The 25,858-nt window shown below is 41.0% G+C and overlaps 2 protein-coding genes and 1 long non-coding RNA gene across 9 annotated transcripts in view; 2 read left to right on the plus strand and 1 right to left on the minus strand.

Annotated features, from left to right (window-relative positions):
* The window catches only part of Nckx30C (solute carrier family 24 member Nckx30C), a 54,368-nt gene extending 48,322 nt beyond the window's left edge, over positions 1–6,046 (minus strand). The window contains exon 1 of the mRNA XM_018032733.2: positions 5,001–6,046. Coding sequence (XP_017888222.1) covers positions 5,001–5,906 — 906 coding nt within the window. The 5' untranslated portion in view covers positions 5,907–6,046. The remainder of the gene's footprint in view (positions 1–5,000) is intronic.
* A 1,900-nt stretch (positions 6,047–7,946) lies between these two features.
* On the plus strand, positions 7,947–12,895 carry LOC108629817 (uncharacterized). 3 transcript variants are annotated; one of them, XR_003389774.1, is made up of 6 exons: positions 7,947–8,857; positions 9,047–9,186; positions 9,634–9,787; positions 11,919–12,063; positions 12,221–12,365; positions 12,545–12,895. It is a non-coding gene; the product is annotated as an uncharacterized LOC108629817 (long non-coding RNA). The 3 variants fall into 3 exon arrangements; XR_003389773.1 differs by having other exon boundaries at positions 7,947–9,186; XR_001916865.2 differs by having other exon boundaries at positions 7,947–9,186; positions 12,221–12,356.
* Positions 12,896–23,753: 10,858 nt separating this feature from the next.
* kon (chondroitin sulfate proteoglycan 4-like protein) overlaps positions 23,754–25,858 on the plus strand; it is a 38,318-nt gene continuing 36,213 nt past the window's right edge. For 2 of the 5 annotated variants that reach the window (XM_026817606.1, XM_018032705.2), the window contains exon 1: positions 23,754–23,984. The gene's annotated coding sequence lies outside the window, so the exon portion shown is untranslated. Of the gene's footprint in view, positions 25,857–25,858 lie in introns of all 5 variants that reach the window. The other 3 variants (XM_018032706.2, XM_026817603.1, XM_026817604.1) reach the window with 3 other exon arrangements.

Raw genomic sequence — 25,858 nt, forward strand, 5'->3', positions numbered from 1 at the left:
AACAATATTTTAATTATGATGAAATTTCATATGACGGAAGGTCAATTAATATACATATATGAAAATTCCGTTATTAAATAAAAAAATCAGTGTTTAATGACTGAATTTTAATCAGCAAAATTCCAATGGAGTAAAACATCGCCATGGGAGAAATTGTTTCTCTAATTACGAACAGTTAATTATACAGATCATAAAAAATGAAACGAGCCCTTAATCAAACCGCGTTAATTTTGTAGAAAATCTAATTAGAAGTTACGGTTAATCCTGTACAACATGAGTCCTTTTTACTTCGTCTCTAGAACGAACTTCCCTTCGATGGAAACAGATTATTCACGCTAATAGTAACGAAAATAAATTAATGAGTAAAGAAACGCGAAACGAGTAATGAGAGCTACGTAATGTAACGTCAAGAGCACGCGAGTGCAATTGATTTCAAACTCATTTATCTCGAGAAAATACTTCCGCTACTTCTATTTCCTTTGTGCCCGGGAATCACAATTCTTCTACACAGTTACACATTGTATACGCCGACTCTGTATACAAAGCCTGCCTTAACTATAATTCAACGATTCAGACAAAAGTTTCTTAAATTTAAAAAAAAACTTGTAAATCTACTTTTACGAGTAAGCTTCGTACCATCGTAGAAACCCTACCTATAGTTCCATTGTCGATACTTATTATTTTTTTTACAGATAGTACCGAAAAAATTAATTTATTGAAACATTCAATTCGTAACTCGAATGAAAAAATTAGAAATTAAGTCTGTCAACATTTATTAAAAATCTTGAATGTTTTCATCGTGTAAATGAGAGCGTCCACGGGCGAGACCATCGGTCAGTTATATTATTAGCTTCCCCCGGTTCGTCGGCATTCTTGAAATACACTCTTGGAAATGATTATACAGAGACTGCAAAAAGAAATAGTGCAAATGCACACTTTTCTAATAATGTTTATTTCTCAATTTATATTCGCACCACTTTTTAGTTAGTGTCTGATGAAAAACAGATTACATATTTTACAAGTATTACATACATATCTTGGCACGAAACGCCACTCCAACTAGAATAAAGTGTAATTGCATTTAATTGTGATTTCAATTCTGATTTCACTTATATTTCGTGTCACGGAGAAAACATGTGACAAAGCATAAAAACAACTCGTTCCTGAGCACGATGCGTAATTTCCATTAGACTCGACAAAGGGTTAATCGTAGCGTAAAAGATAGAACAAACGTACACACAGACTGATACACCTACAAATAACTTTTTGCAGTCACTATATATCGCTGAGACGGCGAGGTTAAACGTGGAAGGGCCTCTGTCGAATCGATTCGACGATGGGTGGAGGGCCTTTGCACACTGCAATGCCGTAACTTGCCCGAGGAAAAAAGATTTCACGAGGAGGGCAGACGGTCACGGGAAAGAATAGGAATATATAAAACAGAAGGAAGAGATGATGAGAGCAGTCAAAAACGTCCGGTCAAAGGCTCCATGCAGTTCAATCGTTTCTCTTTTTATTTTAACGACGAATTTATCAAATGTTTTTGACATTTATAGAAATGTTTCGCGAGGATATTTATTCGATCATATTCGATTATTTTATTTAATAAACTGTCATAAGAACGGATTTTTCATTTTTAATTTCCAGATGAAGTACATAATGTAGTATTTCATCCATAATAGAATGGGAGAGAAATTGAAATGCGAGATATTTCGTTCTTAATAATGGAAGGATTAATCTCCCTATTACTTATTGTTTTCCTTCTCTGCGATTCGCGGGTTAAATTCTAGTTCCATATTTAATTGAAATGCGTACATGGTACGTTGTCTAAATAAATTCGCGTGTCTCTCGAGAGGTACGATATTGATGAAAAATTGTACATTGCTCCGTAATGGCTTACATACAGATGGTAACGTATTGGATGTTTGAACAACGATACTCCAGAATGTTATTTCTGATGGTACATCATTCACAAATTATCCCGAACGTCCCTTCCTTGTAACTCAGTTTTCTCATTAGCCAATATCCGCATTTAGTATAAACGTTATTTATTATCGTGTGAAGATAAAATCTCCAATTCATGGTTTACGGTTCGTTCCGACTTCTATTTTACGTCACAACATCGCGATTGTATTTCTACGCAAGTTATAGTTATTGCTAACATTGCAACCATCATAAAATTTGTCAGCTATAATATGAGCTTAACTGTTTGCATTTATCTATAAACAAGCACAGTTCTCATCGACTGTAGTTATCGAAATAAAAAAAAAAAATACGATAAACGCAGTAGTCGAACTAAATCTACTCATCGATAATGATAAGTGGGAGGGTAGCATAAACGCCGATTGACGCGGTGGGTTCTATCCGTACACAATTATGCAGTCATTAGCGTGTCGGGCTTCCGTTTTCAGCGATCACTAATCAGTGTCAATAAGAGAATTATATTTCACACCCTCGACGTTGCGACTGATTGACAGCTGCGTTTCGGTGTTCCAACAATATTAACGGGGAGGCGATTTAACCGAGAGAACTCTTGGCGAAGCATGGTCCAAAACCAGATGCGAAACACAATAATTGGCCGGGATGATTCAAACTTGCATCGCGAATCGTGACTAACTATTCTGCTTCTTTTTTAAACGAGCCAAGAGTTTATGGCTTTGTCTCACGACAGTGAATCGCTCGCTTATGTAATAGCGATAGCTTCACCCATTTGTCGGGCGACAATCTCAATAATGCAATAAGCGCGGTCGTATACGCGTTGCATCGAAATTTTTACAATCCATATGCTATGAGGAGCGGGGGATTGAAATTATGGATTCACTATGTTATATAACGTTTATCCATTATATACGTCATTGTCCTTTAGTACGAACGATTCTATTAATCTCTCATTGTATTAGTTTTAAAAAATCACTTTATAAGATTTATGTCATTTAGTCACGTAACGTATTCAAATACTGAGTATTGGATTGATCGATTGGATTGGATCGATACGGCATTAATTTCAACATTTTTAATAATTTTTACAAAAGTTAAACCGTACTCATAACGATTTTAAAATCGCAAAAATGAATGTTTAAGTTTAACGTGTATTATTTGGAATTAGCTCACGAAAAAGTAGTAATAACGAAGATTCGCATTCGATCCGCAAAAGTCAACTAACCAACGACATCAATGTTCGTGAGGACTTTTATTCCTGATTGTGATCGTTCTATCATATTTTTTATTCCGTATCAAGAGAAGGCGATGAGCATTTTTACGACGGTAATAAAACACGAGCTCGAGAATGCGACCGTCAATGCAAGATGTTCGTAACTACATACAAGCGATTTGGTTTCAAGGAAAGAATCGAAAAACGCTTCGATACGTTTATCCACCACGAGACACTGCTTCCGAATTCGAGGCGTAGAGAAATACTGTCGATAATCAATTTTACTTAATTTCCCATCAGGATCGATCCATTTTTTGTTCGACAAAGCAAAAGAAATAAATTGCATAACCGGTCATGAAAAAGTTCGATTGTTACAATTGATTTATCTATTCACGGTTGCGTTTCACGGTATATATTGCAAACCTTTTTGTACACGTGGAGCATACCAGAAAGAGTTACGATATACAAAGAAAATCAGATTATGCTCCTCAGTTTCGTCGACTATTTTCCATTCTAAATCACAAAACTGATATACAAGGCGAATCAATAAAATTTGTTATCTAGAATTACAATATTTACTAATTCCATTAGAAAGCTTTGAGTGTCTAAATGAATTGCAATTGCGATTTGTTAAAATGCAAGTATCATTAATTTGCATTAATACAAAATAAAAGAGTCCCATAAATACGAATACTCGATTATTTCAGATGACTATTTTATGCATCGGAAAACGTGAAAAATAGAAGTGATACATGAAAATATACAGAATGTCAAAAATGAATTGATATTAGTAGTTCTTAACACTTAAGTACATGGTAAAACAAATATCTATCTAAAACGCACTTTTTTAACTGATTGCCATTAATGATTTATTTCAGAAATCTATTTTTATCGACTCACCCTGTGCATGAGAAATAGAAACAATAGTTTCTAAAAAAAGTACAATAGATAACAAGGGAGAATGATTCCAGCAACTTCATCCAACTTTTCTAATTAAAATACGACAGAATTTATATGAAAAACGCGCTGTTGGATACAAAGCGCGTAATGAACTCAATTTATTCGTCGAGATCGACCTTGCGCGAAGTGTGAATCGCGTCAAAAGCGCGCAATGATCCGAAGCGGAGGGTTTTGTTGCAATGAAAATCCTGCTTTCACCTGGTTTACATTCAGAATGAGGCTTTTTTTCCCGTCAGTATTGAGAACTACCAGAGGGATGCATCGTAGAAGAAAAATCGATAGAACGATCGCATCAGCTGATATTCAAGCAAGTAATAAAACGGTCTCTTTTCAGATCCCATTGTATTAACAGGAATACAGAGTGAAGGTTGTCCGATTAAAAGCGATCGCACAATTTCGGATAATCCGGAACGGAAGAAAGCGTGAATACAGCGAAGTATAGAAAATCTGATGATCGTAAACAATGTTGTGACCTCGGTGCCTAATTTTTCGCGCGAGACGAAGAGGAAGAAGTGGGAAAAGTGGTAAAAATCGATAAGAAAATGAGTTTGACCATGTCCGTCATCGAGACAAAACACCACGTACGAGTAGCCGTGCGAGTAGGCGAAGTAGTCGGGTATGTAAGTAGTCACGCGACGGGATATCTATCCTATAAGGATACGAAACCAAAGGGAGTATGAGCGAGTAACGCGATTAAACGGCGATGGAGAACGCGGGTCGTAGGGCCGAGATCGATCCTGGCGCGAGTACGTGAAAGAGGGAAAACTCGTGACACACGAAGACGTGACTGGATTCCAGGTCGGGAGAAGAATCACGCATTAATCTAGTTTGACGTGTGCGTACCGTGTTTTAACATAAGCTTACGGAACAGTAGACACTGCGTACGTACCGAGGGCATCAGTTGATCGGTGGACCTAACCCGGGTCACCTTGTTTCTAGAGATCAGTCTCTTGACGAGCTTCTCCATCGGTTGGTTCCATTTCATAAAACTCACGTACGCCAAGTAGAAACAGAAAAGCACGAGCGCTTCGTACCAATAAATATAATTATCGCGGAAGAAATAGATCAGGGTGAGCAAACTGATGCTATAAAAGCTGCAGTCGCGGAAAAGAGGCCACCATGTGAGGCTGAGCACTGTACGCGAGAATATGGCGCACGTGCCGATCACGAAAAGAATATTGAACACCGCCGAGCCGACGATGGTGCCGATTCCGACGTCATCGAACGATACGAACACGCCGATTATCGATGTGAACAGTTCCGGTGCCGAACCGCCGGCAGCCATGAACGTGGCACCCGCGACGTCGTCCGCGATCTCTAGTTTCTCGATGATCACGTCCAACGACGGGACGAAGAACTCGTCGCAGACGATTGCCAACGCGACAAACATATACACGACACCTATCACGTGAAGTATCACGGCACCGTGACGCCTTTGCTGGATACTAAATATATCTACGGGGAAAAGAGGCGCTTTTTCCTCGCTCATGTTACTACCGACCATCTGATGATGGTGGTGATGAAGCGTGCTGTTGTATCCATCGTACGCCTTCTGGTCGTTGTTGTCATCGTCGGCTATACGAACGGTATCGTTCGCCGAGTGTTGCACCGCATAGAAGGGCGTAGCTGTCGTGCTGGTGCTCGTCTGTAGAATGATCGGATTGTCCGGCACCGGCCTGTGACCCTTGGTCGACATCGGACCGATCGCGAGGGCCAGTAGGGCCGAGGCAAGTGCAACTGCGAACCGTCTCCTCCTCCTCCAACATGTACGCCGTTCGCCGCCTGTCACGATCATCGTCGTCGATGGTGTTGCTGGTGCTGGTGCTGGTATCTCGCACCCTTGAGGACGTTCGCCGTCGTTAGCGGCTCCTCCGTCCTCCTCCTTCTTCTCTTCCTTCGTCTTCTTCTTCCTCCCCGTCCACGTCCTCCTCTTCCGACCCCTCGTCCTCCACCACTTCTCTTCTCTTTCTTCCCTCCGTCGTCCTCGCCTCCACCACCACCGCCTCCTCCTCCTCCGCCAGCACCACCTCCGCCGCCGCCTTCTGCGTGTCGTATCGTGTCGCGGCGCGGAGGGTGTACGCCAGCAGAGGTACCCTACTAAGGCTGGGTCATGTTGAAACACCGAGGAGCTGCTCTCGCATGCTCCTCCACCTTCGATGGCTCCCTCCGACGAGTGGACCTACCTTTCACTTTTTTGCTTTCTCCGCCCTTTCTTTTCTTATTACGTACGCTTTTCTCTTCACCGTCACTTTAATTACTACACGACAGTCTTTCTTCGCGTCTCCGATCTCTTTCACCCCTTTATCTTTCCTTTTCTTTCTCCGCGCAAATGTCTTCGCTGTATCCTCGCGCAGTCTCTGTTTTCCTGTCTTCGATATGTTTCTTATTCCCTTCTTTTTCCTTTTCTCGTCTGTATCGGAAAAACGATGTCACTCGATCACCTTTTCACGACAGGCGTGTCAACGAAAAAACAGAACAACCGCCCACGTAACTACGATCAACTACCAATACACGAAACTATTCGATAATGTCGTTTACGACGTGAAGAGTCTCACACTTCTCTGACACTCTTCGACCCGAACGATTTTGCCGGATATCCTGTTCCTCCTTCTCTTTCTGCTTTCCGGCACCGTCGTAGTCGTCACTGTTCTCGTCGTCGTCGTCGTTGTCGTCGTCGTCGTCGCTGTCGTCGTCGTCGTCGTCGTCGCCGTCCTCGTCCTCGTCGTCGTCGTCCTCGCCGTCGTGGTCGCTAGGATGCGGTGGATGGTACATATAACCCTGGATGGATATACAGGAGCAGCAGAACGGCGCCCCCGCCGCGATGCCCGCCCGCTGCACACTGGAACAACCCTGTTCCGTTCCGTTCGTCTCTCTCGGCAGCCCTCTTCTCTTTACCTCTCTCTCACCTCCTCTGGCATCTTCTCTTTTCAGCACGGCAGCGTTGCTATATCGAGAGATTTCTCCTCTTCCTGTTCTGTCCCCACTACTGAATGCTCAGTATGTTCTCCACACTTACGTCTACCCATGGACATGCGTATCGTGTCACGTGTCACGTGTCCGTGTCGTCTGCTGTCGGTGAATTGTGCGATCACAATCTCAATTTTCTAATAAGTGGGGAGAGCATACAGTAGCGGGAACAGAACGGGAAGAGGAGAAATTCACTAGATATAGCAACGCTGCTCATAGCTGTCTCTTTCGCCCTCCACACCGTTTCCATTTCGCTCTAGTTTCATCCCCCCGTGCATTCTTCTTCTATCTCTCACATTCCCATCGCTCTCTTCCCTACACTGTCCCACGATGTACGATCGCTATCTCACTTCAATTTCGTCCCTTCGCGCATCTTCCTCTTCTATCTGCTTCATCGACATTGGACGTCGTCCATCTTACTCGCGACTCCACCCCACTCCGCGCTTCATTCCATCTCTTCTCTCCATGTTTCTCTTTTCTTTAAAACAGCACACTCGGGATCTTCTATCTCGTTCTTCGTCCTATACTCTACCTCGTCTCCGTCCCTTCCGCGACATTAGCCCTCTCCTTTCAACCGCTTTGCGCTCCTCTTTCACTTCCCTCTGTCTCTGTCGTCGCTACCGTCCAGCTCCTCGCCCCTTTCTCTTCAATCCGTGTCCACACCCTCCTTCCTCCGCCACCACTTCCAGTGTTTCGTTCGTTCTCATCGCTGCTCTCATATTTTCATCTTTGTTTCCCTCGAAATTCATCCCCAACCTCGCAAACCGCTGGAGGTGGCAGGTCGTGGCGGTGGGAGCCTGCGCACGTGTAAACCACCACTTTAATGTACGCACGCGATCCCTCTGTGTTGGTCGGCGCCCGCGCAACCCTCGCCGGGACTCCCGCTCGATATCCGAGACTCGGACTCTACAACTCTACACTACAAATCCGCATATACCGGGTGTCGCTCGGACCACAGTTCGCAGGTCTTCTCGTTCGATGATTCGCCATAAATCGGTTCGCAATCCTGACGAAAAGTTATCGATGACTGATCGGTCATTTACTGGACTCTTCACTCCTAATCGCTCCGAATCCAATAAGTGGGATTAATTGATAAAGAGGTTATCGAGAAATTACTATTGCCATGAAGATTATTAAGCTGTGTCATGAATCAAACTCGCTTCTTGGAATTTCGAAGGAACGCTAATCCAAGCGGTGTAATCCATTCGCGTTGAACGTTTATAGGTCGAAGAGGGTTGAACTAAGACTGAACTAGGATTTCTCCTTTCGCGAAAGAGTTCTGTACACTCTCTAAACGGGTTAGCCCAAAGTCGTCAATGATTCCATCGACAAAAAGTATTTTTATACATCGAAACCTTTCGAACAAACATTATTTTCTATAAAAATCCGCAAAATAGTAATCATTAATACTAAAGGGAATAGTGTTCAACCTTCATTCGTAAAGTGATATACAACGTCGAAACACTGAACAATATCTTAAGAACTCACGATTCGACTCTGTAAGCTGAAAAGTAAACAAAATTCGAAATTCTTTCATGTGTTCGTTCGTCATATGTTTTATAATCGTCGTTAATAAAATTACTGGAAAATTAAATCGGACGTGAGATTTTGCTAGAAGAATAATAATCAAGCTGTCTTTCACCACGAAATTACTATGTAACGATAGCCATATTGCGAGTCTTGCTTTAACAGGGTTGACACATCTAATTCACTTTCCCTAACAACGACAATAGGCAGCCTAACGCAATGCTTGTAATCAACGTAACACACTCGTGGAATGTATGTATGCGAAATCATATATGTATACGAAATTATATTCGTGACTCTTGACTTCTTTCACTACGCGTTGGAATGAAAAAGAGAAATAAAATCGAAAAGAAAATACAATCTCTACACGCAGCCACGGCTTGTTCCAAGGCACGTGCATTATAACGTGCAAAGCTCTTTGACTGGTGTTCCCCTTAACAGTTGGTTCGTTACCTTTTGCGAAGGCGGTCGTTATGGTTATTAGCGAATGACGAGCAACAGCGGAATCAGAGAAATTCGAGATTCTGCCTCGTTCCACCTTGCCGTGGCTTCCGCTTTCGCATTAAGACTGCCGGCGGCACGTAAGAAGAGAAATTTCCAAATAAAAAAAAAAAAAAACCGCGACCCACTATTTTTAAACGAGATCCACCTCCATTTAAGTTTTAACTATATTTTTTGTGACGCCTTGGTTATCTCATTGATGATATCTAGACTGCAGATTTCTATGCAAAATAAAGCATTTATAAGATCAGTTTAAAAATGAGATTTACATAGAAATTTCTTTCACGTATAAGCCTTGTAATATACGTTCAACTTTTAATATTTTATGTATTTTTGTACAATACGTTTATTCTTTATATTTGCTGCACGTTTAATTTTTCTATAAATGCATAATGATATCAAACGTACCTAAAAAAATCAAATTCTAAACGTCAAGATATCGTTCTCCGTTTCGTTAATCATTAGTAATCATGTTAATAATTAACGAGATTGAAATAATCTTTTCATTAATTTGAAAAATGTTTCAGATCGGGAACGATTATAACTAAAGGGAGAAACGTATCCAATTTTCTAATTCAACGGGGTAAGAGCCTAAACCTAAACGATTGCTATCAAGGCGGACAGCGAGATACAGAAATACATTGACTCTAATATTATAACATCGATTGAGGTCAGCTTAAGGTGCGTATACTTGTAGCATATTTTCGTATTAAATCATCGTTACATATCATTACGTGAAAGGGTAAGCGTTTCATTGCTCTTTGATATAAGAAACCGACGAGCAAATATTTGGTTTCGTTACGTAATCATTGTGTATCATTATGGAATTATAACAGTATTTCACGTAACAATGAAAAACTGGGGAATAATCGATGAACAGTTTATTGTCTACCAGCGAATCACATTTAGATTTGAAACCACAGTGATACGTAATGATGATGCACAATGACATGAAACGCTCAGTTCTTGGTTTATTGCTACAAGTGGATACGTACCTTTATAGAGACATTGCTCATCAGCGTGCCTCCGTGCCTGGTGCATTAGCATAAAGCGCAAAATTATCGTATCTGATTTAGTGTGACGCGTTGCCATTCCAGGGAGAACAGAAAGACGAGGAAGAGTAGAGGGAAAGAACTGTCTTCAAATATTACGTCGAGATCCGCACGCGCGAGGAAAGCACCCTTATCGGGAAATAACGAGCGGATAATCACGACCTCCGGAATACGAGGAATTATTACGGTTAAGTGTATCACTCTCTGCCTTGCTCGATATAATTACTGGCCCCTGCGTTCCGATTCATTAGGAGAGTGCAATAAGAAATGACATTCGCTCGAGGTCAACGCGATTCGATACGAACTCCGAAGTAAATTCAAATCCACTTAAAGCTTTCGTTTAATTTTTTAATATTCCTCCGAATTACCTATGTTGTCGATTAACGACTTGTTTTGAGAAGGTATGAACCCTAGATCTTAAATTTTATTATTCATTAACAAATTAATAAATATTGAATACTTTTTCCAAAGTCATCTTTGTACTATAACTCACGTCCGTATATGAAATACAAATTTTAGATTTAGGTTCTCTCTTCTTTACCTTTTTCCATTAAAATTTCAAATAAATCAGCTGTTCAGAAGAACAATCCTTTTTTTTATCAATCATGGATTGGTCACTATTAGCATTTATACTTTTTAGTATCGACCACTAGAGAGTCGGATTTTATTATGAAATTCGTTTCTCCAAAAATAAATGAGATTTTAATCTTATTTATAGCATAAAAACGAATCATGCTTCATATCTTACCAGTATATCTGTAGATTGAAATAATCGAATGTAAATCAAGAAGCAAAACGGGAAATCTGATGAAGACGTTGAATGAAGAACATTCCATTTCTGCATACGTATAAATCTTTTTTTGGTAAACCGATAAATGTTAATCCACTTAAGGCACGTGTCAGAGGCAAAACCTAGGTTCGTTTGCTCGTCCTCGATGATAGAGCAAGGCCCGAGTACAGAATGTACACAAAGCTTGTACGGAACACAAACTAGTATCCACAGATTGGACATACGTATGCATGTTGCTATACCGTCCTCGAAAGTTCCGACGTCTTTCCAGTCGAAAAGTGGAACCACCCCTATTATCGAACGTTCTGCTACTGGTACTATATAGTGCTGCTCGAAGAATTTCGAAACACCTCGCGAGGACCGACAGATCCTCGAGAATGTTCGTAGTCTAACGAGCCTGATTTTTTATTCAAAAATTGCAAATATTCTCTAACTGCACGAATAATTGCACTAGTTTGAAAAATTGAACAAGTATAAGTAACGTTCTACCGAAGGATTTATATTTTTCTAAGAAACGCAATATCTATAAGAATATGAGTTGCACTGGAAATATACAGTGCAAATGAATATGTTTATTATTATCCTTTATGTATTGTTTTTACTCATGTCTCGGAAAATAAATTTTGATTCGATAAAGTACAGGAATATATCCGCTCAATGCAGATTATCTTGTATCAAATGCTTCGAAAGTTTCTTTTAAAAAGTAATAATAAATAATCGTTCATTTAAAACGTAGTTCTTATTGATTCATTCTATATTATACCAAATGGAGTGTAAAATTAAATTTATTAACAATAATGCTTTGGTATTTTTTATTAAGGAGTAAAATCGTGCAGCTTATCTAAAAAAGAGATCGGTCTCGTTAGACTTTCGCTGACGGACCACGTACAATCAACCGCAAGATGGATTTCCTTGCTCTCTGCCCCGCGCGATACCAACTTCTCTGGTTGCCTCTTTCTATGTGTTACAGCCAGAAGCCCAGGACACGATCGGTCATCGTTGATTACGTAACGCGGCGTCCTGGAAAAGCCGTGAGGGCTCGTGCGGCCGATAACAAACGCTGACCCAAATATGTTCCCGCCAAACCATCGTAAATCGTGCCACCGCGATCTAAGGTACCACCCCAACTTCGTTCCGAAACCCACTCCCCCTTTCTTAACATTTTTCATCGATATTCGTTCTCTCTCTCTCGCAAATTCTTCGTTTCCCGTACGTAAGAGAGAAGGTTGAAAAGAGATCGCGTTTGTTCGCGCGATTAGTCGAATTTTCCAGTTCCAGATACGAACTCTACGGTCTCAGCCGTTTGGCTCCGTTTCGGGTTTTTCAACGACGACGTGTACAGGAGTTCTGTGTGCGACCCGCGTCAAGCACACGCCAAAGAAGGCCTGGACACGTGTGTAACCAAGAGGTAAAACGCGTACGTGTATGCAGAGTGTTGTACGATTGTGTGTGCGCGAGCGCAACCGAGTTGGACGAAGCGAGCGCAAGCGCCGCTCGGGAATCTCGAGGAATCTCTTGTTTCGTTCGTGTCGTACCCTGGGCTCGCACACGTTCCACTGGCCACCGCTAGCCGAGCTCAATTACACCCTTTTCCAGGCAAGAAGTTTTGAAGGGATGCCAAGGGTGAATCGAAATCCGCACAACGAGATGCAACACGTAGAGTACACGGATGCTTAGAAGGGCGAATGGAACCATTGAGGTTCGCTGATCTGCTACGTTATTCGCAAGCACAGTTTAACCCTCTTCGCGGTTTCGTGAGATTAAAGCATTATGCATATATTTCACTGTATTGTACCATGTCAATAGAAATGAAGATACGAATAAATTAAAATATTTGTTATTTACCGTTGGCCCTTTTCCATACACTTTTTATAATTGGAGATAAATACCATGAATATAAATATTCTCCCCCAATTAGTACTGTTCAAATATACCTACATGGTATAATTAAGAGACTAACTCAATAAAGAAAATATCTCCCTTTTAAAATCTACGCCATTGTCTTTATACGTGTTACGAAAGGGTTTTTCTCTCCTGGTGCGATATTCAAAAGTCGTTTTTGGTATGAACAATGAAAAAGGACTCTATCCCAATTTTTCACTAAAAAACGAGGAAAAAATTATCGACACCTGGTCGATGAGCACGTCCTATCCACACGTTCGCGAGAGTTTACGTGGGCGTTAAATTGGCCGAGACGCACGCACGCGCTCTCATTGCTCCACTAAACGCTTCCCCGCCTCGGTTCTTATCGAACAATGTTCTGAAAGTTTGTTTAAATTTCTCGTAAATCCGTAAACAATCTGTACTCTCACCATCAGCTCCTTTCACAGGAGTCACTTTACTTGTCCATTACCGATTTTCAATGAAATATCGCCCCTTACTGTGTCTCTTACATACACCCTTTGTTTGTGGACTGAGAAGATTAACCGATTGGTTTCGAATAAAGAATATGTCTAGAACAGTTTTCCTTAATAAAAGAGGAATTTCAAGAAATTCAAACGGAGTCTGTTCGTTACCCTGTGGTTGCAAATTTTGTTTCCCCACGTGCAACGGGGGAGCGTTAGCCCGCAAACGATAATTGTGGATTAACGCTAGCCGTGAATTACGACGAAAGCCAAACATCTGTGGTATAGGTCACATTCGCGTAGTTTACGCCGATACGCGATATAATCGTAGTCCCTGTACTCATCGCTACTCGTGGTTTCCTAATGGAGTTCTATTTGTGGCGTAGATGTTACGAAAGCGAATATGTAGGGCCAGCGAGATGTACAAGATGTAGCAACAGCGTTCGACATCTGCGTTCCTTATAGTGTACGTAATTTCGTCATGTGGTAACGCGTTTCGCAATACATACGTAACTACATAACAATAGAATAAACGTGTTCAAGTCATACGACTAACATAAGTCATTTTATAAATGCTGCGATGACAAAAATGTATAAGATTACTCGGTATTTAAAAAATGACGTTTCTTATTATTGGATTGCGAACTTTTATACAAAATAAACTATAAATGGTATCAATTTAAAAAATCTGTTTTAAATAAAAATTTCTTTTATCTCTTAAATATTGCCATATGCACTTTGCGTTTGGTATTCCGTACATTTTTATACATGTTTATTGTTTTTGTTCATATACGATCCCTATTTTATACATTTAATTATGTAGTTTTCTCATAAGAGAATTGTTCTCTTGGTCCTAGATCTAGACTATTAACAGTTACGAAAGAAGTATCGCAAGCTTTCCTCCAAACGGTAAAAGCTCTAGCTCGAGGCGGCTTATCAGTCGATGATACCCGTACAAGCACGAGTACAAGCATTTACCGTCCGTTGCAATAGCAAATATGAATAATAATTTTTAAATTTGAATAGCGGAAGTATCGCATAAGAAACCAAAAACTAATTCATTATTAAAGGATCAAACAACTCTTACATTTCCTCCCTGTGAAGTTCTTCATTTTTAAGATACATTTAACAATCAATATATTAANATTGTCGTGGACAATTAAACAGAGCACAATTTTTACTGTTATTATGCACACGTATAATCGAATTTCAATGTCTGAGAATTCTCACAAAATCATGTGATTTATCTAAGATATGAACAAACAACAGTCTTCTGAAATTTTTGTTATAGAAATAAAGAGCTTGCAATTTATAAGTCATTTTGAATAGCAATGAACGCATCCGAAATCGATAGTTGCTGTTTGAAATTTAATGTAAAGCGCTCATCTGATTAGTGGTGCCACCTTCGAGGCTCGTTTCTAACAAGATTAATAAAAGCAAACCTGGCTATCAATAAATCACGCTGCAATTAATGAACGTCAGATCCCGAACACTGCTTTCCGGAACATAAATTACCCCAGGTCGTGAACGCCTACCTTAAATTCGATGTTAACCGTGGTAACCAATCTAGATTTGTTTGAACGAACGAAGAAAATATACAAAGAAGGGGAGTTACGCGGAACGCAGTGGAATGAACTTTACAGGCTCAACAAAACCCGTCAACGAGGTTGTTAAGCACGACTTAATAAACTGCTAGCGATACAAGTTATTTCAATGCCCTTTCGTCATTAAAATATGAGGACTGCTTCGAAACGAATCCTACATATCCTCTAACGTTGATTTCAATTTTATATCGCATACACGTGGACTCATCGCGTCCACGAAACTACTGTTTCAACGGACGGTTTCTGAGCAAAATCGTTTCTGTGTCGGGCATAATATTTCATCAGATGCTCTAAGTTTACTCGGAATTCGCGGACGCGACAGAAAACAAAATTGTTCGTTCTTTTTCTTTGAAACTTTTTCCCGCCCCGGTGGATCGTAATCTAGAGGGTGGGGAGAATGAAAGCGATGATAAAGATTTATGCCACATTTTACGGGAATTAAGAGAGCACACGCTTTAGAAAAGGACGAGGAGAAGAGGTAACCGAAATAAAGTTTTGAACCGCGATAGCTCGGGTCCTGTAGCGTGAAAACAACGACTAAGGAGAGAAAGCGGGGGCGTTTAAAAAGGGAGAAGATGGACGTGGTAAGAAGGAGGGAGAGAAGTCAGGGAATTATGTATATTCTCGGAATGATTCATAAATAGTTTATTTTCGTACTCGGCTACCGGGGAATCGTTAGTTACGAGTCGAGGCTACCGTCCCCATGTGGCGCCGCTCGACCCCTTGTCCGCGCGACGTGCCTTCTACCCGGGAAAATTGCGGATCAATCCGACATCCAATATTACGCATCTTACCCTTTAAATACCACTGTGCAAATAAAAGGCATTGGCACGCGAGCAACGAACGTTAAGAAAAGGGGTAACTGTTGCCATTTTGTAGATTAACATTCTGAATTTAATTCTCTCTATTATGTTCTTAAACTTTTTATTACAAGCATAAACGACCCACCTGTACATAATTAAGATGTCCAAAAAAACATAGTTAGAATTAATATCTCGATATACATATTTCATAGATTAATGGTTTTAAAGTGTTGAAACGGAGTATTATCGCTACCTCTGTTGAAATATCGAAACGCGGATGAAACAGCGAAAATGATACCCGAACAGTGATTAATTAGTTAACGTTGAATGAATGATTTCCCGGCTTACCATTACTATTGCCAGCAAGATAACTGGTACAGCCGTAATATCTATTAAGTTGAAATAGATCCACGAGGGTTAATACTTGTATAGGAAGGGACAAAGGGAGCGGAAAATGAAACCTGAAATTCAGATTAACGTTTCACAACAACGGCCAATAAATATCGTTCACCGGGTGTGTAACATATGATACCTATACCCGACTTTATAATTCTGTGGGTATACTAACAGAACAGTTACATCGATAATTGCGTTCATATTTTACGATCGCGTTAACGACAGATTTCCTACCGGCTTAAATACAATTAAATTCGAACCGTTTGATTCCTTCTCGCTTTTATTTTTCCTCTACCTCCGTCCATCGTGCTATTGGCTAATTCCAGAAACAAACACTTTGTTCGATTTCTTTTCCCGAATCGTGACAACTAGTTATTCGATAAACGCAAAATAATTACTATTTAGACCAACCATAAAATTGAGGTCAATGATGATCATTATACGTTAACAAACACGTTTTAAAATCTTTTTCAAATATAACATTTCTTGATCTGTAATATCCAATGACGATGATGACACTTGTTTCCGATAGAAATTTTGGCTCAATTTGAAGAAACAATTTTCTATTAGTTTCCTACGTTCTTCGACGAGACTCATTTTTAAATGCGAAAACGTACTGACTTTCATATGATGAAAGGGACTGGAACGAGTTTAATTTGCATATTTTTCCGAATGCACAAACAACTCGGTCACGCGACACGTAACGGAATTTTATATTTCAGCTGCGATAAAGGTGTCCCTTTGCCGGGGCACAGGGAGACATTTTTCAGTAACGAAACGCTACGCGAAACGTCAAAATATTCTACGCTAGAGAAACCGCGAATTTTCTAATTACACTCGAAGGAGGTTTACTTTCCGTGTATGTAAACACGGATAAACGCGTCCTATTTTCTACAGCTCTTTTACTTGAATACGTATTCTGTAACCGTGTAATATTTTCCGGTCGACAATTATCTACGTGCAATTTATTACGGTCGAAATCATTTCTACTAACGTTGCTTAGTGGCGTTACATTTTTTTACTAAAACAGTTGTATAAAAGTCGACGTACCTTGGATGGAAGTAACGAAACAAAGAAAGAACGAGATGGATGAGAAAACGAAAAGACTACATAAGTTAAATGTCACAAATTCGGGTTATTAATTAATTAAATAAAAAGATGAAAGATGAATGCAACACGAGTACGATTTTCTAATGGAACAAAAGCAAAGAGCATCGATGAAGAAAAAGAATTTTTGAATTAAGTTCTTCTTTGATCATAATATTACGCCACAGTTGATATTGCTTAATGTATTTAGATACTTGACTAATAGATTCAATTTTCTGATCGAACTAATTAGTGCTCATATTGACCATCTATTATTACATTTGTTTAACTCCACAAACCTTCTTGATTTATTCTCTCGATTCTTGTAGAAATCTTCCACATTCTCTCCAGGAGTTTTCCACGATCTAGAAAAGCAACGATTTTATTTTTCTTTTCTCCTTGCTCCATCGTAAGAAAGTTAAACGAAAAACTCGCTTAAACAGCGTGTAAACAAGGATAGAGGTAAGCTTATCTCGAATTAAGCTTCGTCTACGGTTTTTTCCTTGCCGCCGCATTTCAGAGACGAACCTCAGTTGTAGCTAAATCGCAACCAATCGGTGATCGAAGTTGGCTGTTGTTTCGTCTTCGTAGGACACCATCGCATCGTATCGAATCGCGACGTATCGTATCGCAACATCGTCTACGAGTCACGTAATACTGCAATCGCAGGTGTATACGGGTTCTTGTACTTCCGGGTACGGTTACGACTGTTCAAAACTAACGTACGGATTCACGTGCGCATACGAGGATGAGCTTTATTGCCTCCGCAGTTCAGTAATCGACTTCCGTTCCAGTTTTCTAATACGACTTCGTGATTACATCAAAATTATTACTGAGAAACGTTCCCAAGGAATATCGGCCGATTTCCTTGAGTCTAGAACAGATCGTTTCAATTCTTTTACTTGAAATTATGATATTAATTTATGATTTCTTGTATGAGATTATAACTAAATCATTTATTTAATCTTTCAAGTGAAATAATATCTGGCGAGAGACTTTGGAATACTTGTTAGAATTTTTGATAGATGATAATATGGGCAGATATGAACAGAGGTGAACATTGTTACGTTTGGTCGCTCCGCAGTAATATGAGGATAAAGATAAGTATGTTATGCTACAAGTGGATATATGCGTCTTAAAATTTTCGATCAAACGGTATACGGCCTCGAATACAGCCACTTCCGAAGTCTTTTCCGCTCCTTCGATCTTTACCGTCGTTCCCTTTCATCGCCATGAATAGCCAGGACCATGCAATAAACCAGACAGTAATTGAATCGGTTATACCGCGGGGAAACCCCCTGGTGTCCAATTTTCTCCGCTGCGCCGCGAGCTAACTAAGGATTTTCTCTTTTCTACGGGAATAGATCTTTTTTTACAAGACGAACAAGCGCCTTGTGATTTCACCTGCTGACGCGTCGAAGTGATTCAATTTTATCTCATTTCTAATATTATTCGCTTAATACTGCAATTATGTTAAATGTTGTTAATACTAATGTCGAACTAAAACTAATCAAACCAAAATCATAGTTGAGTACCTCTTTCTCTTTCCGCTGTCAGTTCAATACTACTTTGAGAACAGCGGTTCAATCGCTTTACGATTCATTCTCAATTTCTATGTTCTAGAATTGAATTGAATCGCCTAGGGATTAATAATAATCGACGTCGGTGTTTCTTCTCTTCCTTCCGAGACGAATTTTGTTTATCGATCCGGAGCCTCGGTGGAAGGGTTACCACTCCACGGTTCAGCTCTATCCGAGCGGAGCTCTTCAGACATTATTTTCTAACGCGCAACGGAGGAGTCGAGGGTCGTGCGCGGTGAAACCGCGAAATATTTATAAACCCACGCCTTTCTTCCGACCGGCGACCGGGGGAGGTCGATGAACAAACCGGTCGCGGGTGTTAGCGATGCGTACATCCCATGCGAATACGTTTATACCAGCATTAAACTTGCCAAAAGTCTCCCGACAAACGGACGAGTTTTTGACGCGAGATCTTCTGCAGCCACGCTTTTTGAGTCAAAACAAGAGAAATAGACGTACAATCGTGCGTCGGGAGCAAAACGCCTACCGAAGCTGAAGTCAGAACTCCACTTGGAATGTTTAAAAGAAATCTGTGTCTGTATTATTTCAAACAGGTTCGAGTTAATGTCTTTCGAAACGAAAAAGGCATAACTTATATTACTTGCATTTCGCATACAAGGTGCAATAAAAATTAATCTTATTTCGGATGGGTTTTAGCTCTTTATATACAGAGAACATATTGGTTAATCTAATAGGTTTACTCTTGTAATTCAGCACGAATCAGCTCATTTTTTGTGAATGAACTCGGACATGTTGTGATTGCAGTCTCTGCGTGTCTGGTTGTGTAACCAAGTATCTGCACTTGAAGACGCTCGAGGCTCCACGATCGAGTGGAGAAAAAAACTAAGAAGAGAAAATCATGGATAAAACAAAAGAGGTGGAAGGAAGGCGGACTGTTCGAACAGGACTAAAAAGGTGACGCGAGACATTCTTCAAAGACGTTTACGCACTCACCCAGAAACTTCAAAGGTGCGGAACATGCCCAATAATTTCATTCGATATGAGTTTTGAAGAGCATCTCGTCAACATGCTGCGCGATGAAATTTGATAGAGACGCGAGTTAAACGCTTCCTCTCTCTCTGCCGATGGAGCCCGTAAGTTACGTAGAAACGCGAAAGTAGAACATTACTCGAAAAACTAATTAACCCTTTTAGTGATTCTCGGAGCAATCTTGTTAAAAAATATGCGAAAAATACCGAATCATTTATGAAATTATAAATAATTTTCAAAAAATAATAATTGAAAAATTCGGAGGAAAGGAGAATAAAATGACAAATGCATTTTAATATTCATTAAAAATCGTACTAATAATCTTTATTCAAATTATTAAGTAAAGTAAATTATCTTTAATAAACAAATATCTAACACTATTATTTGGTCATAGTTTGATATTAAACGTAATTAGCTTATAATCACGTTTCAAAACATGCGCAACGATGAAAAATATGTGGTATTATTCCATTATTTATATTCAGTGATATTCACAATTTACGTCGTGATTGCACATTTATTCATTTATAGAATAAAATATTTATAACAGAATATTTTCCCGATTAGAACGCGACGTATAAAATGTTATTTGTTTATTTTATATTAGTAATTTTATATTAATTGTTTTATATTATTTATTTATTTTATATTAATTAGTAAAGTAAAACACTAACGAAAATATTATGTTCACTTCCGAATGAGCAGATTCATCGAATACGATCAAATATTTGGTTTAATTGTTTAATTTGAAAGGTTTGGTAGCTAGCAGAGAGAATGCTGAAAGTGATAAGCGAGAAGAGGAAAGTGTGTACGTCTGTTACGTCGTACGATTCAATTGTTCCAAAGTCAACTTCATTTCAGAGTTTCGTGAAGAAAAAACGAAAACGTACGGAACAAACATGCATGCATAGTTAAAGCGACGCAAACGAACGTTTCATCGCTGAATAAAAAAGGTTTTTCCGGCAGGAAGAGGAAAACGATCTCCTCACTACGTTGAAGCGAATTCCTTCTTGCTCTGTGCCATTCGGTTTACATTTCCTTGTTCGTCTTTGACCGAGACAATGCATCCCCTGGGGCGAGTCAATTTCAGAATGAGAGAACGAAAATATCTGTTCTTCCTGAACATCGGCAAGAAACTGCTCGTGGAGGTAAGTATATAAATCAACTCGTTATTCATCGAACCGAGAACATAAGGAGATCTGTTTGCGCGAGCGAGACTTCAGCAGAGACCAGAGATTCGATACTTAGGTAGTAGGTACTCGTTACTACCAAATTGTCTCCTCCTCATTCGTGATAACTTGGATAAAACGAGCCTACTTTGCGTCAAATCCATTTAATGAAAACAAGACTTTGATCAATTTATTATTAATTAATCTCAAACCGGAATTACTTTATTTTTTCTGGTTTCAAGTAAAAATTCAGATTGTCTTATATTTCTCTCCAATCAAAGTAATTTGATTCATGAACACTTTCAATCATTTGACTGCAAGCGAATCGTGAGAAAGAGATTTATTTCACGATGAACACTGAGATTTTGCGACTATACGACACGATGACACTAGTGTCCTAACATAATACAAAATTTGAATGCAACCCAATCGTATATATTTGAAACTAGCAAATATTTGCGAATCAGTTTGTTTTATACGGGACGTGTTAATTATTGTACCGTACGACTGCTCCGGAATGCACTTAATGGGTAGCCCGCTAATTTCCCGAAAAACAAGCTGTTGAATGACTGAGCGCGTACTTTCAATCGCGCGCGTATTGGGAGATGAATATTTCGAATGCCACGGGCGCGGCGTATTGTCAAATGCGACATACATACCGTTTGCTCTCGGTGAACGTGATTCATACAGAAATACGACGAAATTCCATCGATCGATGCATCAATAAAAATACAACAAATTTCGAGCCTGGTTTCGAAAGTGCATACATTTAGCGAGACAGGCGTCTCGAATTCCCTACAAAGACGCTCATTCGCTTTGTTTTCTCGCTCATCAGTGTTTTGTCAAATGCCGTGCGTGTGCACTATTTACTTTTTATTAACCGAGCATCGCAACTTCGTACAATCGCTTAATAAGAGAGTCGGACGAAGGTCCGTGGCACGCGCGCGAATAAGGAGACAATGAAAGCCGGGCTTTCATAATAAAACGATCGTGGACGTCGAATCGCTTTGATCCCGACGGAATATCGGCAAAGCGTGGAAGCGGATAGACCCGCTTTCGAGCGCTAATAGGCTCGTTTGAATCCGCAGATGGTCCGCTGCAAACAATTTGCCTGAAATTGCCGTACGTGCGCGATTCGTGAAGATAACCACTCGAGAGAACGGAAACGGCCCTCTTGAGAACGCGAACCAGCGAGCAAGCGAGCGAGCGTCATCTCGGTGGCTCGAGCGTCTTACAAAAATTTCCCTCTCGCCACCGCGTCGCGCGGTACTTTGTACACTCGTAACTCGTAAGTCGTAAAGTCGCGCTCGGGAAGAGAGGGAAACTCGAAAGTTGTGGTCCGTCGTCTACTTAGCCTGGAAATCGTCGAATTATCATTTCTCACGGTTGAAAAGCGGCAACGCCAATATTTTCCAAGCTTACTTCTCTCAGTTTACTTTCGCCAAGTTAGACGCTCTTCTATCGAGCCGACAGATCATTGGACAAATATGGAATAATAGGTAGGTAGGTGTAGGATGAAAAATTAGTTAAACTAACATTTACAATCGTTGCCCTATTTCTTTACAAACTTTAATAATGTGAAATAAATAAAATATGAATATTTTTAATTCACTTCTGAGTAAACGGTGTTCATATAAGATGAGTTTCACATTGTTATTAACTGTCTGAGTACGAATAACCCCGTGGAAAGGGGAGAAGGAACAATTGTTTAGTGTCTTCGTTTGTGGAGGGTAGATAAACATAATTGAAAAAAAGTACATGCACGAAAACAGATCGTCTACAACCCCTAGCCGCTCAACCATCGCAATTTCCTCTGTCTCTCCTCCTTTCCCGTTACCAGCTACGCTCAGCGATTAATCTCTGAGTCAGGGGGGAGAACGGTATAAATTTTAGAATAGTAGAAATTCATGGACGATCTTTTCATAAAAAAGTACCGCTGGTATTCGCTGTAACGCGGCTAAAAATTCCAGCTGCCTTTGAACCCGAGATAAACGCGTCTTTCTACAAAGAGAAATCCTAAAAGTTAGTGCCGTCCCTGTCTGCCACGATAGTTCGCCACCGTTTCCACTTCCACCGTCATCCGCTATCGCCACCACTGCTTGCTAGGAAAGTGGTGGACGGCGAAAGAGAAACGTGACAGTTGGAGGGGAAGGGAAAAAGAGAAGAACGAGGGATGAAGAAATCGAGAGAAAAACAAGAAACAAGAAAAACGAGGGAGAAACGAGCAAAGAGAGAAAAGTAACAACAAAGAATCAACGAGACGAGCGAAGGGGGAGAGACGAAAACGATACAAGAAAATGAGACGCGCAGGGAAATAGAGAGAAAAAGGGGTGGATGATGGAAAAGGGCGAGGAAACAGCAATGGATTCAATGCGTTCTGAACATACGACAATTTCTCTTTAACATAATGGATATTTGTATTGGAAGATAAAATGTTGCTATTTTCAAAAACCCAGCATTTCTCCAACGATTCCATTCCTCCACGATTTCACGATCTCGTCAATTACGCGCACGTCGCTACCGTTTCGCAAGAAGCTTTGAAAGTCGCGTAATACGTATTTCTATATATCGTCTTCGCGTATCATTGAATAAATTACTTAAAAATAAGAAACAGGGGGGATCGAATGCCTATCGCTAGGTAGGAGGAGACGCCGAGTAGACAGCCGGAGCGACGAGAATCGGCATGTTGTAGGGAACGAAATAGAGAATTGGGGAGGAGACGGACGCTAGAAGAGGAGCGAGAAGAGATGGGAGCGAGGAGGAGAGAAGCGTCGGGGTGCCGGAACGAGCGGGGCCGACCCTGCGCGCAGCCTCCCCAGTCCACCCCGAAGATTCAGTCGTCGTGCGGCAGAGGAGGACCGAGGAACGCCCGGTCGAAGCACGCTATTCCTCTCTCGATCCTCTTCGCGATACCAACTCTCTCTGTTCCTCCCCTAGTCGGGTCGAAAACGCACGCTCGTTGCCTCCCTTCCGTGGTTGGTGCTCTGTGCGTGCCACAGTGACGAGTGAAAAACGGATCTGCTACAAACGACGCTCGCCCGACGTCCAGGTTTACAGAAACTGGTAAAATCACCGGCGACGACGACGAGGACATCCGGGAGAGAGAAAGGGTCGAAACGCCGGGAGTCGACGTCGCAGTGGTTACGGGGTCTGATTCGTCGCGTGGACTTTCGGCTGCATTCAAGTCGATTTATATCAAACACACGGACTTTGCGAATGCAGAAACGCGATTTGTTGCCTCTTCTAACGTGCCACGTTACGCGTGCATGTGGTGATATTCTGTACAAGTAATAAGGCTCGGAACGACAATGTTCTTATTTCATTCGGAGTCTGTGTGGTCAGTATGAATCTATCTTTGGCCGCACAGATTCAGAAAAGTGTCTCACCGCATAAATCCGGTTGACATCAGGTCAACCGTAGCGTCGCTCAATCGCGTTCAGAATCGAATTCGACATCGTCCCGGTATTTGTCCGGCAAACTCGAATCGGTCTTTCGAACGCAAATGCCCGTTAATTCGGCTTGTCGATTAGACACTTCACCCAGTTACGCGGATCTCCGATGTGCTTCTCTCTCGCTCGCTGAAGGTGGACAGTGAGATATTCGCGGAATACCGGTCGCGGTGGTGGGTGTTCTGTTGCCAATGGTGGTGGTGACGGTTTAAATTTCAACGCGTGCTCCGGTGCACATACGTGAGCCATTACACGGGTCCATGGGTTTTTTCTCGTCGACCGTCTGGGCATAGAAAGTCCGCGGTCACGGTTCCGCGGATGCAAATTTTCAACTCCTGTAGATACTCACGCATTTTCTTTCCAGGCACGCGGGTTGCCGGCGTGCGTGTGAACATGTATGTATGCATCGACGCTGTCTTTAGAAAATCCACAAATGTTTTCATCAAGTGCTCAAAAAATGTTTGTCTTCGGTTCAAGTTTAAAATATTGCTCGATAAAGAAAGGATCCAAAAGTTCTATTTTTACTTGAATGAATATAGAAATAGTCTTCTCGATTATCGTGCACTCTAAACGTCACACTGATTAATTACTTCGCTCTCGCAGAAAGTTCTTGCAAGCTCTTCTAAACGCACTTTAAACGCTGACACAAAAAATTGGGTACATATTCCGACCGAGTTGCGAGCCGGGTCCCACGACTCTCTCGACTCGTGTTCCGCGATTCAATGCACGTTCACACATGTATGTACGTATGACAAGGATAACGGGCAGTCGCGGGGGGCTATCGCGTGGTTCACGATGACAGTAAGAAATTGCCGTTCTTCGACAAGCGTTCGCCGACGCTCGACTCGAAACTTCCTGAATCGTTTCCAAGCGAAAAAAGTCGTGAATGATGCCTCTACGTGAGAATGGAACAGAACCAATATTTATGTCGCTCATGATTTATGCTCGCAACGAGTCTCGCCGAGATATCGCGAGCCCCGCAGATGACAATCGTACCTCGTAGGCATTTTTCGCCTCGGACAAAGGTTGGACGTTGATCGTCTCCGAAAATCGGTATTTCAATCCCTTTCACAACGAGAGAATTCTTGCCGTACCCGGCAAAATGCCCGCCGGCTATACAACTTGTTCGGGAAATGGGCACGTTTATATTAAACGAGAAGATTGTTCCCTTTCCCGAAGTTCCCATTCCCAAAAAGTAATTTCAGTATATCTACCTTCGCCCCTCGAAGAAGCTAGCAAGGCTGTCGCGCCAGGATAACGGCCCTTTCCAAAGTCCCAAGTAATAATAAGCGCATGGAACCGGATCGTGAAAGCTTAAAAGTCTCAATCCTGGTAGATAGTTGGTAAAAGTTCGATTAGACGGGACAACGTGATCGATTACGCGAACGCGACGAACACTTTCATAGACTATCACGTGTCCTCTTCTGCGAAGCTGGGAAGAAGCCGAAGGAGAGTCTATCTTCTCACCAGACGGGCCAACTACGTGGT

The sequence above is a fragment of the Ceratina calcarata genome, unplaced genomic scaffold (genome assembly GCF_001652005.2).
Source record: "Ceratina calcarata isolate Rehan_Ccalc_2016 unplaced genomic scaffold, ASM165200v1 scaffold588.2, whole genome shotgun sequence".
Lineage (NCBI taxonomy): Eukaryota > Metazoa > Arthropoda > Insecta > Hymenoptera > Apidae > Ceratina > Ceratina calcarata.